Source organism: Parasteatoda tepidariorum, chromosome 11 (genome assembly GCF_982258835.1).
Source record: "Parasteatoda tepidariorum strain Cologne lab strain chromosome 11, Ptep-v5.0, whole genome shotgun sequence".
NCBI classification, from domain to species: Eukaryota; Metazoa; Arthropoda; class Arachnida; order Araneae; family Theridiidae; genus Parasteatoda; species Parasteatoda tepidariorum.
Window position 1 is genome coordinate 48,504,799 of NC_141765.1, and position 15,929 is coordinate 48,520,727.

General features: G+C 27.2%; 1 protein-coding gene across 1 annotated transcript; it reads right to left on the reverse strand.

The window, feature by feature from the left end:
- Window positions 1–2,909: 2,909 nt before the first annotated feature.
- LOC107439177 (uncharacterized) lies at window positions 2,910–14,330 on the reverse strand. The gene is made up of 5 exons (XM_016051666.4): window positions 13,963–14,330; window positions 13,436–13,553; window positions 9,657–10,673; window positions 4,819–4,964; window positions 2,910–3,151 (listed from the first exon to the last, which is right to left on the reverse strand). Exons 2-5 carry the CDS (start codon window positions 13,479–13,481, stop codon window positions 3,041–3,043), a joined length of 1,320 nt encoding a protein of 439 aa, XP_015907152.1. The 5' UTR covers window positions 13,482–13,553; window positions 13,963–14,330; the 3' UTR covers window positions 2,910–3,040.
- Between the last annotated feature and the right edge of the window lie 1,599 nt (window positions 14,331–15,929).

Sequence of the window (15,929 nt, forward strand, 5' to 3'; positions counted from 1 at the left end):
TGTTTAAAAAAAAGATATGTTTATTCAGAGAAAGTACTTTTTTGTCTGATTTCTAAACTTAAAATATCGTCTACATGAATTAATTTTATAACTGTCGTTGAACAGCAAACCCCAAGTGTTCTGGTTTACGACTACTAATGTTCAACTACGCACCCTTGTAATTTTAAACCCAATCCAGAAGACGAGGTAACTTCTTGATCAGTATTCGGAGAAAGTTTACCTTCGTGGAGGACTTTTTGATAGAACTAACCTGCTATTGCGTTACATGGAGAGGAAAACCACAAAAATATCCCACAGTTATCCTGACAGCAAGGAAACTCTAACCCTTGATCCGTCTACCACTAAGGATATTTCTCGTCTGTGCAAACCGGATGCGGAATTCTTATTGACCAGCCACCACTAGGAATCAAACCCGGTTCACCTCATTAGAAGGCGAACGCACTATCCCCTGAGCCATCGTGGCTCACACTAATTTATTAGCATATTTGAGGTCTCCCCTTTGAACCATTTAAATAGAGTACTAGAAGGTTAAGATTCGATATTTAGATCAAAGATTAATTAGTGCCCACGGTACATCCTTAAATTTAGTTAGGCTGCTTCGGAATTTCCGCTACAAATATCCTTAAAAATAGTTGCAATAGTAGCCTTAAATATAAAAAATAATGGCCTAAATATTCTCCACAAAGAAATGAGATACTTTTTTCATCCATGTGCCTTTCGAATAATTATTAAAAGAAAAACTAACTAAAAAAATACATCACATGACACCAGCTAAGTGTAGAATGCAATAACATAATACATAGGTAGATTAGTCTTGGTCTTTATTTATTTAAAACAAAACAGCATTTTCTCATGTTTTTTACAACTACCATGAATGAAATATAAAAAAAATTAAAAATAAATTTTTAAAATTCAAGTTAATTAAATTAATTTTGAATCTGGAAACTATAAATTAAATGTGTGATTAAAATGAATGGTTGCAGCATGTTGCTCTACTTGTAACTTTTTTTCATTAAACATGCAGCTACTTTAACTTAATATTATGCATGTAAAAGGTACATCAAGTTTTGTCCTTTACATTATTTGAGGCTAAATCAATTCGTCGAATCAAGGCAAAAAGAGTATTTCTTACATCGATTGAGGAATGAGGGAGTTGCATGTTCGTTTCCTAATGCAGATAAAATTGTTCTTTGTCATCAGCTGGGTTTGAACTCATGACCTTTTACACCGTAACTTGATGGTGTGATTACCTTGGAAAAAGGTGTACATCCCTAAATTGAGTTAGGAAACTTAGGGTTTCCACTTCAATTAACCTCGAAAATAATTGCTAATGTGTCCTTAAATTTAAAATAATTGCTCTTACGTACTCAATAGAAGCCTAAATATTTTTCACAGTGAAATAATAATTCTTTTTTATCAATGAAGTAGCAAAAGGCTGAAGTATAAGTATTAAAATTAACTACGTCATTTAATAAATCATTTTTAAATAAGTGAAAATAAATTTTTTGCATAAAGTATAGAAAATATATAGAGAACTTTCAAAATATTGTTATTAAACTACATATTATCTTATTATACAACAAATCACACATCATATTCACATTTACAAACAACATATTAGCTTTCATAACCAAATGTTGTTAAATATGAATACTCAAAACATTTCTTAGGTTGTGTGCCAAAGGTATTTTTCAATAGATATTGTTAACAAAGATTTTATTTTTGTATAATCATAAAATTATATGTTAATTATATGTTAATTATATTTTATAAAATAAACCAAAGAATTTTCAAATTCAAGATTAATATACATGAAAATAATATAAAATTTTAAAAAATTTGATACAGTGGGATACAACTTCAAAGTTTTTTTTTAATACAATTTGATCTGAAAATCACAAGAAAAAAAATCAAGAAACATTTTAAAACAGATTTTTCTTCCAATGTTATAAGGTATTTATTTTCAAAATTAAAACTGGTAAGTTTTCAAACATAAATGCTAATTCAAAGCTTTTTATTATTTTCAGCTTACTAATCTAATTCTAAATGGCCATGATAACCAGGTTGGTAGGAGCATTGGGCTCATGCCCAAAAGGTCGTGAGTTTGATCCCTACTGTGAAGCCTCCCTGTGTAGTATATGTTGATTATTGCATGTTGAATTGGGTAGGTCAAAAAGACCTCCAAGTTCCCATAACAAATCAATATCTCTGGGAGTACTTAATTGAAGATTGATCATTCTCTGGTTCAGGTCAAAATTATGATCTGCGGATGAATGAATGGGTCTTCCCTTTTAAACGGGCTGTGAAGTGCGCATGTTACCGAAATCGTATTCTTGACTACAGATGGCGCCACGAAAAAACAAGAGACACACCCTCTGCCTTAAATACCCTTGGTTTCACAAAGCAGGTTTTGGTATATTAGCAAGTGGAATTAGAAACAACAATCTTCAAACAGTCGCTATTTTTTAAAAATAGTTTCTTTTGGATGACTTTCTCTTGCTCTCTTGAAAAATCACCCAAATTAAAAAAGAATGTCAAAAATAGTCGCCAGTGGCAACCCTAAAAGCTTTCTATAATAACTGTATTAATTAATGATAAGCTCGATTAATTTTGCTGAATTTCTTTACAATTCCATATCTTGGAACTGGTCATATTAATAGGCAACTTTTCAAATTTTTCAGAATTTTCTAAGAGAGCAAGTGGAAACCTTAAAATAATAAACCTGAAGTTAACTGAAAGACCAGTCAGCAAAGGTTTGCATTTCTGTTCAGAAATGAGAAGTTTTAAAATAGTCTTTGGATATGCATACATAATTAGCAAAATCAGTTCAATGGCATACTATTAAAATGTTTTAATTTGTATTATCATTAAACTTGTAATATCATTTAATACAAAAAACTGCTACGAAACTCTTTTAAGATAATTTATTAACAAGAAACTGGATCTATGTAAGACCCAGAGAAAGCATGCTTAAACTTAAAATTTATAAATACAGGCTCAATAATTTAAGGGCCACATAAAAATTGTTAAGTAGAGATTTTCACACTTTAGTATTTTTTGAGTTATCAGCCCAATAATTCTGTATTGTCATAGTTTCTAAGCTGTTTAAAAAAGAATCATTGTCTAATGAGCTCATTTCTTCTGAACTTTCCTATAAAAATACATAAAAAATTAGAAACTTATATAACATAAAATAAAACATTTTCAAAAAATAAATATATTTATTATGTAATAATAGGAGCCATGCAATAAAAATAATGCTGATACCTATGGGTAGATTTTAAAAGGTGGGCCTATAGCACAAATTTAAATTTTAAGCTTTGATTGCAAATTCAATAATACATTATGAAACTTTTAAGAGTACATTTATAATTGTGACAGGAATTAATATAGTTTATTGCAAAAGTTTTCTATAAATATATAAAAAATTTGATTTTTATTCATCCAGAAGGACAAATTTTGGATATTCATGCTGTAAACTAAGCAAATGTAACAACATTTTTTAAAAAATAAAAAAATTTCCCTTGGATGATATCTTGATAATATTCTCAAGAAATCACAGTGTTAGATCAGTTTTATTTTGAAATGTTAAATATGTTTAAAAAATGAGAACTAGTGTTTTGATGCATGTCAAAATATAACCATCAAAACATATCTATTTTAATAGAAATGAAGTGTCTAATGTTTTTATGAAGTATCTTCACAAAATACTATTTTCTTATTTGTGAAAAAATGATGTCCAAATTGAATATTTAGAGCATATAACATCAGTAACAGCAGAAGCACATTGAACATATAGATATACAGTCAAACCAAAATGGTGACAGTTGTGTTTACTTCAAAATATTTTGAGATTTATGTTTGTGATTTGCATATAAATTTGAACAAGATTTTTACAAAATTCGATAAAATATACGAAGCAAAGCTAAAAAAAAAGTTCTAAGTTCTTTTTTTTTTCTTAAGCTTATAGAACATACATATTGACTTGCTTTTGAGAGCTATAGTGGAATTTTAAACTCAAAAGTTACCAGCTTGAGCACTCACATATCTATAAGAGCTTTGTTATGATGCAAGTTTCAATCGTTTCGAGCCTAGTGAAAATACGAGTTACAATAATACAAGCAAAATTTATCGCCAAATAAGATATCAATAACTTTCTGCAACAAAAAACTTTTTTAAAAAAACTACATTTATTAAGTGGCCTAAAATGGAGAAAATATTTTTTCTGCTACAGCTATAATGAAAATCATATAATGCATTACTTTTGTAATATACTTCTATCACTACCCAAAATCCTTCTTGGTCTTTCAAAAGTAGCATACCTTTCAAAAAAAAATTTTTTTTCATGCAACAAAAATATACTATTTTTTCCTTTTCAGTTCACTTAAAGGAGAAGCAGTTTAGCAAAAAATTTTTAAAAAACGCAAGAAAAAATAAGAATTCGAATCAATTTTTTTTTTTTATTTAAGTTTGATTATAAATTATTTCAAACTTATTAAAAGAAAGATTAGGGCTGGTGTATAAAGCTAATGAAATACCATTTAAACTTTTATAACAATATTTGCAAAATATTTCAAATAAGACTAGAAATATCTTAAACTTTTCACAAAAATTGCAAAATATTGATATTAATAAGCGAAACTTAGTAACAAGATAAACTCAGATTAAATCTCTAAAATTGTGCAACCATAAATATAAAAACGACCCTGATTTTTCTAACCCCATCCATTGTTTCAGTCAAGTTTTAAATTAGCTCACAGAAAACAATTTAGTACACTCTTAACAGATTCCAAAAATTATATTTCTTTATTAACTTACCTTAGGAAGTTCGATATGGTTGTTTAAGTATATACTACTTCGTAAACTGTCGTCTAAATATCCACAATTGTCAGTGTTAAACTTGCTTTCTACTACACTAGTACACTTTCCATTGTACTTCTTATATAATAAATATATCACAGAACCTATGAAAGATTTTAAGAGATACATTTATAGCTTATATATAAAATTATAAATAAGTAACTTTCACAATAGAAAATTTTTGTTGTTGACACACATGATAGAAAAGAAATCATTAAAAAAAATAGCTGAGATATAGATTAGCAGTCACCACCATTTCTCATAGTTATAAAAATTGGAAAGATAACTTTTTATTAAAAAAATTATTAATTCTGCATTAGTTAAAATTTTTCTAGATAAGTTAAATAATGTTTTAGAACTATTTATGTGTAATCTAAAACAAATGTAAAACTCCTTTACATTTATTTAATAAAAAACTTAAAAAACACATTGATGAAAATTTAAAAAAAAGAAAAATGAACTTGGCACACTTATTGGCGAGAATCATCCAAGGTCATTTTTTTTAAATGTCTTCATATCTCCATGTAGTTTGTTAGCTTGCATAATTTTTAAAACATAGTTCAAATTTTTTTTGTTCATTATATTAACCTGATACCACATTTATTATCAATTTTTAATACTTGTTTAATGAATTTAAATATTTTAATTTCTTTTTGGTATCATGCAGACAAGAAAAAAAAAACTATTTCTACTTTATAGATCCAGTCTTAGAACAGATAAAGCATAAATAGATGATTTGTGTAAGTATATTTAGATTTTTTTTGCACATTAAAACTTCGCTTTATACTTGTATAATAGGTAAATTTTGCTGATCTCAGTTTATAAATTTTCAAAGCTACTGAAGCATATCAAATGATATTTTTATTCTATCATAACAGATGATAATGCCATTTTACTAACCTGCAGCATTATAATTGTTGTTTATGGACAGTCAAACGTAAATATTTTTATAGTTATTTTAAAAATTATTTTTAAAATCAATAAAAAGAATTGAATAACTTAGTTCTATTTTTTGGTAAAAAGCTTTAGATTTCAAAAAACTACCTTTTAATTTAATAAATTTATTCTTCAGTAAGTTGCAAGGTGTTAAACCAAAGGAAGATTTGAAAGACTTTGCTTAAAAATTCAATACAAATACTGTTGACTGTTTAACGATTTTTATGTCACATAAAGGCAATTAGAAAAATACATGAATAATTAGTAAAAAAAAATTAGAACAAGTTAGCTAAATGAAATAAATATGTAGTAAACATAGGTTCTTATTTGGTGTAATTGACTTGAAACTCATTCATATAAGTTGTAAACTAAAAATAAATTTAATGCAAAATCAAGCTACATAGTTTTGGTTTTTATTTCAGTTAAGCATAATTTTTTAACAAAAGGCACCACTTTGAAAGCCTAAATAAAATGTGAGCTCCTGAAAAAAGTTAACATCAATTTAATTATATTGGTTATGATAGCAGGAACACAATTAAAATTGAAAATTGTTTGTTGATTTTTCTAAGTTCATTCTTGGGTAGAACTAATTATTAAAGACTAAAAGATAAGTATTGTCATTAATGTTGATTTCTAGTTTCCAAAATTCAATGTAATTTTATATTTATGTTGCTAATTTTCATATTCTGAATTTTTTTTTTATTTTCTCGATAATAATCTAAAAATTTCATGTAAAATTTATAATTGCATCATTGTTGTTCACACTTTTCTCCTTTCTTTTCTAGAAAAAGAATATTTTGTAGTTTGATTATTAAAATTATAATTTGTTGCATTGTATAGTTTTTTTTTGTTGATTTTTAATTCTTAAATTTTATTTAATACCTTAATGCTCTTGCTAATTGTTTTTTCTTCTCAAGTATTTTGATTTTTAGTTTCACATATCAATAGCATCTTAAAATACATGCATTGGAGACAAATTTAAAAAAAAAAATACATTTCTTTGAATTTTGATTGCTTTGCAATTTTTAGAATTTTATTGAAAGTACCTTGTCATTTTTGCAAGATTAAAAATGATTTCATAATTCTCAAATCTAATCATTACTTTAACTTTATGTATTCTTATATTTCATTCTTCTTTTATATAACTTTATAATCTGTCAAGCTCAAATTAGAAATTGGTAATATATTTTTTCCTAAGTGCATGTCTTGAAGGTATGTAAAATATTGCTCGCAAAGTGGTATTTAAAATTTTGTAATTTTTCTGACAATAGTAGGACACAACTTTGGAATTTCAGTTCTGAATAAGACTTGGTGAAATAGTAGCAAACATTTACTGATTTAACCTCTGAAATAAATGGAGTACAGTAGGCAGCTGATTCTGAAAAATAATGTGTTTATACATTAGTTAAGCTTTACTTTAGCTAGTGGCCTGAATGCTAATGCAGTAGCTTGCAGCTTAGCAGTGTGGTGTTAGATGCTTGTTAAGGGTTATTTTATTTCCTTGAAATATGTTAAATAAAACTATTTTTCTATCAGACAACAAATAAGAAATTTTTTCCCTCCATATTTCAAAGAATAAGAGCTAAGTTGTTTGAAATAACTGAAAGAAATTTCTCTGTAAACATGTCGTGAAACACAGCCATTTTTGGTAAGCATACCTAGAGGACAAATTCAATAGTTAAGCTACCTATGAATACTTAGTGACCAAGTTAAAAAAGAAAAACACATACTAACTTAAGAAAAAAGCATTCAGATTAAAATACTGAAAGTTATAATGAGACAATATAAAATGTTGTATCCATATCTTAACTAAAAATTGAATGAAAAAGGTAGTAAACAGAAAAGCAGTGTTCCCATATAAACTATTAGGGGGGAAAAAACATTCTCAGACAAAAAAGGGAATTTGGGAATTATCAAACCTGTCTTAGTTAAAAGTAACTTTAAATGAGAACATTAAAAATAAATATTAGGAAGTCTCTTCTGTGTATCCAAAACAGTGATAATTCACCAGTCTCTAATAACTGTACCCACGGCTCAGCTTTTGATGTCAGAAATTGGCTATTGATATGACATATTGAATTTATTTACATGGAAATTTGATTAAAAAAATACAATTAGGAAAGTAAAAATATTAATATTTCAGTTTTATTTTACCTTGTAATTTCATAAAAAAGAACAACAGCATTAATATTTATTAGAAAATAAAAAGTTTTTTTTATAGTATTAGAATATTTTCTTTAAAGCAACTTTACTGCTTAGCAGATATTTTCTTTGCATACAAAATATAATCCGTATATAACATAAATTTATGTAATAAAAGGTTTTTTTTTCTCCCCAGGATGTTTTCTTTTCATTACATGTTATATCTTATAACAAAACTATTTTTGATATTAGACGTTAAAACCTACCTGAATTGAGCTATTTAAATTATAACTTAATAACAATAAAATATCCATACATATATGAAAGTGCCTTTGTTTTTGATGAGGCTGTTTTATCCATGGTGAAAATTGTCAAAAAATCATACAATTCAGAACATTCAATAATCATGCATGCCAGGGTTTCCGCTACGGTAGCTTTTTTCGCAAAATGCGAAAAGACCCCTCAAAAATGCTAAAATTCAACAAAGCATTTTCGCATTTTTGCTAAAGGATTTTACTAAATTCCATTAAAAAAAAGCCGCGAAAAACCATGACGCTAACATCCATGAAAAAAACTTGATCAAACAAGAAGGAGAAAAAATCTAAATATCTTGAATGAAAATATTACTGATAGATTGGGAGATTTGGATAAAATCGAAATGTTCAATATATTTATACCTAGCAGGATGCCCCATAGTTCGGAAGAGTTACAGCATTATGGTGTAAAGGAAATCCGTTGCATTTTCAATTTGTTTTCGGAATCTCCCAGAAAAGATTTTCAGTTTACAGAAACTGAGTTACTTTGTGAATGGGGATTATTTAAACACATCTTAATGCAACGATGTAAAAACATGTCATTTAATGAATTACTTTTATTTTTATATACCAATGATGTGTCTGAACAGTACCCATTAATAACTTCTGTTATAGAGTATTGTGCAACAATACCAATGCACACTGTTGACTGTGAAAGGGGCTTTAGCTGCCTTAATTTGATTAAAACTAATATTCGAAACAGGTTGTTAATCAACCATGTAAACAATTTGTTAATGATTAATATTGAGGGCCCTGAAAGTGCATTTAACTTTCAAGAAGCATTTGTAAAATGGGCAAACATGAAAGAAAGGAAGATTGTTAATTATAAACCAAAATGTTTTGATAAATAATAAATGTGTTTTTTTTTTTTTTTTGTTGTAGGTATTCTTTTTGATATTCTTGTACATTAAGCTATTCTTTGTCAGATAACTTACAGTACTTGTTTGATATTAAGTAATTTTATAAGTCTAATAGCATTTTGCTAAAACTTTTTTTCAGATTTTAGCTTTTTTGCTAATGAATTTTTAGACTCAGCTTAAACCCTGATGCATGCATACGTATATTCAATATTAGGCATTAAAGCTTCCCTGCAATGAGTTATTAAAATTACTACTTACCTAATAACAATATAAAATCAATATATAAATGAAAATGCTTATGTTTTTGTTAAGATAAATTCCTAAAATTGTCAACAACAAAAAACAGTTTATCAATCCCGAACTGTACAAATACTATATGAAATAATTTATGCATACTTTAATACATTGCTATAGGATCAATCCATACAACAATGCTAAATTTTTCTTTTATATGAACCAGAGCTATTATCCTTTCCTTTCATATTTAGACATAGTTCACTAGTTGATTATATAAAACATAAAATTAAAGTAAAAAAATACTTACTAGATAAAAGTGTTACACACACAAGAACAGCAATGACAATCCCAGCAACTGTTCCTGAAGATAATTTACCACTTTCATTTTTATAGAAAGGTACATTACTTGAGAAATTACCTTCATCATACATGGATGGAATAGTTGAAGTGCTAAGAACATCTTCAATTGATTCAGTTAAATTTAAAACTCCAACATGATGATAGTTATTATAAGTGTTTGTTTGTTCAGTCCTATATTCGGGTGAATCAGTGTTAAGAATAACTGAATTAGAGAAAGTCAAAATTGGTTTTCCTGAATATTGACTAGAAATATTAATGACCTTTTCTTTAGTCTCGTGTAAAGCATCTATTTCTGAAATAGAATCACTTTCTATGTCCACAGAAGGTGTTTGATAGCTTAAAATAGCATCAGATGGTACAGGAAGCATATGGGAGTCTATATCACTGAAATTATTTTTACTTTGAGATGTTTTGAGAGATGATTCCTCATCGAAACCCATGTCTGACTGAATGTCAGCCATTCCTTCATTTTGGAGTTTGTAATCATTTTCAAGAGAACTTTTGGGTAAATTAGAGTTTTTATCTAGACTTGACTCAATATATCTTGAATCTCTTATAGATTTAGATGCATTATTTGGCACTATTTTTGATGGAACTGTTTGTTCAGGTAAATTTGGAATATCAGAATACTGAGTCGGCAAAGGTAATTTAACAGTGGAAACAGTCATTGAAGGCACTTTAACAGTTAAAGAATGGTTATCTTGATGACTTAAAGCTGGTTGAGAATATTTTGCAACATCTATAGCATCAGAAGGTTCTATTTGAAATACTTTATCACCTTGAAATCTTTTATGAATTTCAGATTCTCTTCCTTTAATGTATTCTCCTTTGAAATATTCAATCTGATGGCGAGGCCTAGTGGGTGGATATTGTTTTACAATACTTGGATTGATGTAGTGAAGAAATGATTCTGTTTTTGAACAGCTGATGTAAGGTGGGTAAAATATTGCAAATACAACAATAACTGAAAAACAAAACAAAAAATATGTTTACCACAAAATGATTGTTAAAGAAAATATGAAACATACTTTACAACAAAATAAATCTATGACAGAAGATTTTTATTTTAGAAAGCTTGGATCTGAATTGAAGAGGAAATGTGACTTATATTAGAAATACTTATAAAGATGTATTTATTTGAATTATTTCTTTGTAATCTTTACTTAATGTTAACTTGCAAATTCAAAGCTAAAATTAGTTCAACTCTATTTTTTGTTAAAAGAGGCAATTATTAATTCTTCATAGAATTAAAATTACACGTCCTTTAATTTGACCTTTTTTTTAAAAAAAAATCATATATAATTATCTTACATTGAATAATAGTTTAATAGATCAACATTGAGTATCTATTTTAATATTTAATAAACACTTATATTATTAAGTACTTCAGATAACTATTTCTGTTATTGTTAATAAATGTTTTTATTTTCACAGATTAATTGAAAGAAGAGAAATAAACTGCTCTCAAAATATTTTAAAAAAATCTATGATTGAAGCATGCTTATTAAAAATATTAATTATGCAATTTTAATTGTCTTAAATGTTAGATTATGATTGTGCTCTATTCCTTACATTTCATTAAATTATGAACTTCATATTTCTTATTCATTATGCGCTATAAAATGAAAATAGCTAATTTTGTATCAAAAATACTTATAAAAATATAGAATTAAAAATTGTTCACAATAACTGCCATAAGAAAAACAAACCTGTAGAACAGATTTAATACTGTCACTATTGTCATTCTGAATAATGCATTACATGTTTCCTAAGATTTAAAAAGTGAATTATTATTTTATGTAATCATTTTTCAACAAATAAAAATCATTAATATAATTGGTATTCTCAAAACCAGAGTTCACCCTAGGAATAAAAAAGGGTAGAGTGCTTCTTCACAGAAAGGGGCTCTTTCAGTATTGAAAGGTTACTCACTTAACACTGTTAAATTTATCAAAATATGTAACATTAAGTAAGAACTAAATTTAATCCTGAACTTTTAAATTACCTTCTTATATATACTATTTGATGTGTATATTTCACAAAGTAATTCTCACTCATCAAAATAACAGAAAAATTTGAAGCTTTTGAAAAATAATTAAAGACAATCTCTGTGTATAAATTCTCTCTGGGTCTGAATATCATGATGTTAAATAACTATCAGTAACTAAATTAATCTCACGTGGACTTTTCATTAAAACAGGTGGTTAAGAAAACATCTTCCTAAAACATTAAAATAAAAAGGCAGCGTTTTTAAGGGATGGTGGCTTATTTTAACAAAAAGGGCACGGGAGGCACGGCCTAGATCAATGGGCAAACTGAAAGGGCACTTAGGGGGACCACTGCTAAAAAACATTAGCAGCCATATAATGGTTTTCGAATTCTATGCTAATGTGCTAAGCAGATATAGAGAGAATCTTTAAAAATAGATTTTATTCTGCACTCAATTCAAAGTTGCGGTATTAAAAGATTACCGATCATATTATTGATTTTTATTTATTGAAAAATGATTAAATAAGATAATAATTTAGTTTTTAAATGATAAGAAATATGTTATGCATATTTCAGCATGATGGCTGTGAATAACTATTTTTAGTAGTACCTATTATAAAATTCATAACATAACTAAATTATTAATATGGGTAACAACTTTTAAAATCATCTTATAAAAGGAAGAAAAGCAGAGAAATGTTTTATCACTCAATAATTTATTAGAAATATGTTAATATTAACATACTTACCTTTCAGAGTCAGTAACAATTTAAGTGTGGAAAAATAAATAAATATTCTATTCATTATTATACAGCTGATTTTTCCACTATCTCTTAGAGATGATATAAAGAATACTTTGACATATATTTTTTATAATTTTTAAAAATCAATGTTCAGAATTGTTGATTTTAAATAGATGTAAATGAATTCTCGGCAATTTTCTTATAAAGTAATTAAAAAACACTAAACCGGGACCTGGAACAATAGTTCTTGTCTCCCCCATCTGTTATACAGTCTGTTCTAATGTTATGCCACACTGTTTTCATATGTGATATTTTTGCATCAGACTGTTTCCTAATATTGTTTCCAGACAGGTACTTTAAAAGTTTTCAATATATAAACAAAACAACACACAGAAACATATCATTGCATACATACAAATTGAACAAAAAGGCTTTCCTGAACAGTTGTTGAAAATGTGGCTTATCATTATATTGCCCCAAGCTTATTTGATAATGGACATTTTACAGTTAGGATTCTTATGATACACATATCTGAGATATCAGTTTTATTAGATATAAACAAATATTTCTCTGTGATTTAATAATAAAAATATTTTAATTTTATAGCTAATAAATTAAATACATAATAACAATTTACAAACATATTTTTGCAAATTCAGAAAAGCAGAAATATATCACCAGTATACCAGTGAAGAATGGAACATTTCATATTTCAACCATGTAATAAATAATTTTTCTTTCTAATCTTGTTAATAATTATACTGCACCAACAAGCTCATTTGATAACGGACAATTTTGTTGGAATTATTTAGATACACTTAATATCTTTGACATCAGAGTTTTATCAGATATAAATGAATATTTCTCTGTATTTTAATAATGCAAATATCATTAATTTAATGATTTATTAAATTAAATACCTGTAAAAATGCAAAAACATATTTTTGTAAATTCAAAAATCGGAAATAAATTACCAGTGCAGAATCAAACATACCATATTTAAACCATGTAACAAATAATTTTTCTTTCTCTCTACTCATCCCGTCTTGTTAATCTGGAATTCCGGATTCAAAATTTTCTTTTGGAAAAAACATAATACTGGAGTGTCGAATCTGTAAATAAAATGTATTATGTACTTCATTACAACCTAACTTAATGATCACTATTGATGGAATAGAAACATTTATAATCTATTATTTAAAAACATAAACTTAAAATGTAACCAAACAGTAAATGTTATTGATCAATAATTCACCAATAATTAAATAAAAACACTTATTATCAGTTATTTAAAAACTAACTTACAGCTACAATGTAATCAAACAACGCATAATAACAACTTAAGCAATAGAAAACATTACACAGCATAAAGAGCGGCAATTGGAAATTTCAAAACCGATAACTTTGAATGATTATATGCAAAGTTATCTTACTCGGTAGAAGAAAAATAATTTAATTGCTATGAAAGATGGAAAACTAAAGTCATATTGTTAGAATGTCAAAGGTTCAAAGATTACTTACATCTGCAAATCAAATTAACAATTCCAATCTCTTTTTAATATTATTTTAAAATGCGTTCGGCTCGGGATTTTAAAAATGGAGTAGTTATGAAGAAAATACCGAAATATGCTTCTATACAAATATTATGATTCATAAAAAGCTTATGCGGTGTAAACACGTTTGTTCTTGTGTTGATAATAATCCATGTTGAAGAGAAATGACACCATGATCAATAATCGCGTGAAGATTTGCTCTGGAGCCGCTAAAGCTGCCTTTGAGCTACTCTCTCATTAGAATCATGTCATAGATAATGCAGATGAAAGAATCAAAGAAAAATGAATGATATACTTGGGAAAAAGGATCAACTCGAATGAAACAATGGATCAAAGAATTTTCCAACGCCATCTATTGTATTTAAATGGAACTAATATAATTATTATGATTTTAGGCGGAGAGGAGGATTTGAAGCGTACAAGCATGTCAAATGCAAATTAATAACTATTAAACAGATAATAAATAAGTGAATAAATTTCTATAAAAAATGCATGTAAAGTCGTTTTCAGAAAAACATCAAAGAATTTCTCTTCTTTCTTTGCTAAAAAAAAAAAAAAAAAAGAACAGTTTCACTTACAGTGGTAATTTTCTCCTTTTTTTCAGTTCATCATTAGTGTTAGAACAGCTCAGTTCAACGTCTTTAATTGTATTTTTTTTTAAGGAAAAAAAAAACTTAACATTTTTTTTAAATATTTTTTTAAGATAATGAAAAAATCTGAGTCACTAGTCATTACTAGAAAAGTCATTTATATAAACTGAGTTCTAAATGTTTTTTTTCTTCTTTTTTTTTCCATTTGCAAAAACAAATACCGAGTAGTTCTTTTTTCTTTTACTTTCCTTTAAAACTGCAACTTTAATTATAATCAACCGGCAGGATGCATTTACGAAAAACTGTTTCACCACTGCTATGTGCTGGTCCTGATCCGTTCATACCCTTTAGAGAAAAAATTTAAATAAATAAAATTTTATGTAACAGTGAAACAGCCTTTAAGGATTGGAATAATATTTAATTTAGATTGAAAGGGATATGCTGACACAGTGGTATGTTGAGCTGAGGTGAAGAGGGTCACGGGTCCAGGCATTCAGCCAAAGAGGGCATACTATCGACGACTAATTACAATATAACTTTAAATATATTACTATTTTTATATTGAAATTATTTTTTTAGGTAATTATTTGGTTCAAGCAAAATATTTTATAAATGATTATAGAAGATTTTCAAACAAATTTAATAATGAAGTATTAGAACATTAAAATTTTAATACTTCATTAATTAAAAACACACATTTAAGAGTATGTTGTTAGAAATCATAAATTTTTACTTTAGAAATATTTCCTCTTACATTACATAAAAAGGGATATGAAATATGGATTTACAGTTTGTTTTTTTCTCGTACAGTGATTTACACTTTAATGGAGTAATTACTCTACGGTATTTAATCGAGGAGTTTGCACCGGGCGTCAAATATTTTTGTAAGCCATCAATAGCACAGGGATAATTTTAACAAAATTTCGATGAATTGAAGTTTAGTGAAATAATCCACAAGTTTCTGATTCCATAAAATGGACACATTTGCTTTTTGAGTTTTAAGATACATTAAATCTGATCTTGCATATTATGTCAATTTTTTCCTTCATACCGGAAGATAATGATTTTTGTATTGCAGGAAAGAAACGTACTTATCATTCCGCCATCTGCACTTTGCCCGTTGACCATCTGCTTCCCCATTTGCACCTGCATTCATTGTGTTTTAAAAGTTAGTCGAAAATTTTACAATAATAAATGAAGAAATAATAAGACTTTGAGGAAAATAAAGAAAGTTAGCGGAATGCATCAATTCCAGTGTTATGAGTAACTTTCATTTTATTCTATACAGCTTTCGCCACTGTTGAATATAAAATGTACTTTTTGATGAAAATGAAATGAAAAATAT

Excerpts from the sequence above, each read along its gene's own strand:
- LOC107439177 (XM_016051666.4), bottom strand. The coding sequence starts at position 13,481 with ATGAGTAGAGAGAAAGAAAAATTATTTGTTACATGGTTTAAATATG. Across the intron at positions 10,674-13,435 it reads TGTTACATGGTTTAAATATG|TTATTGTTGTATTTGCAATA; the intron begins GTATGTTTGATT and ends TTTGTTTTTCAG. Across the intron at positions 3,152-4,818 it reads ACCATATCGAACTTCCTAAG|GAAAGTTCAGAAGAAATGAG; the intron begins GTAAGTTAATAA and ends GTATTTTTATAG.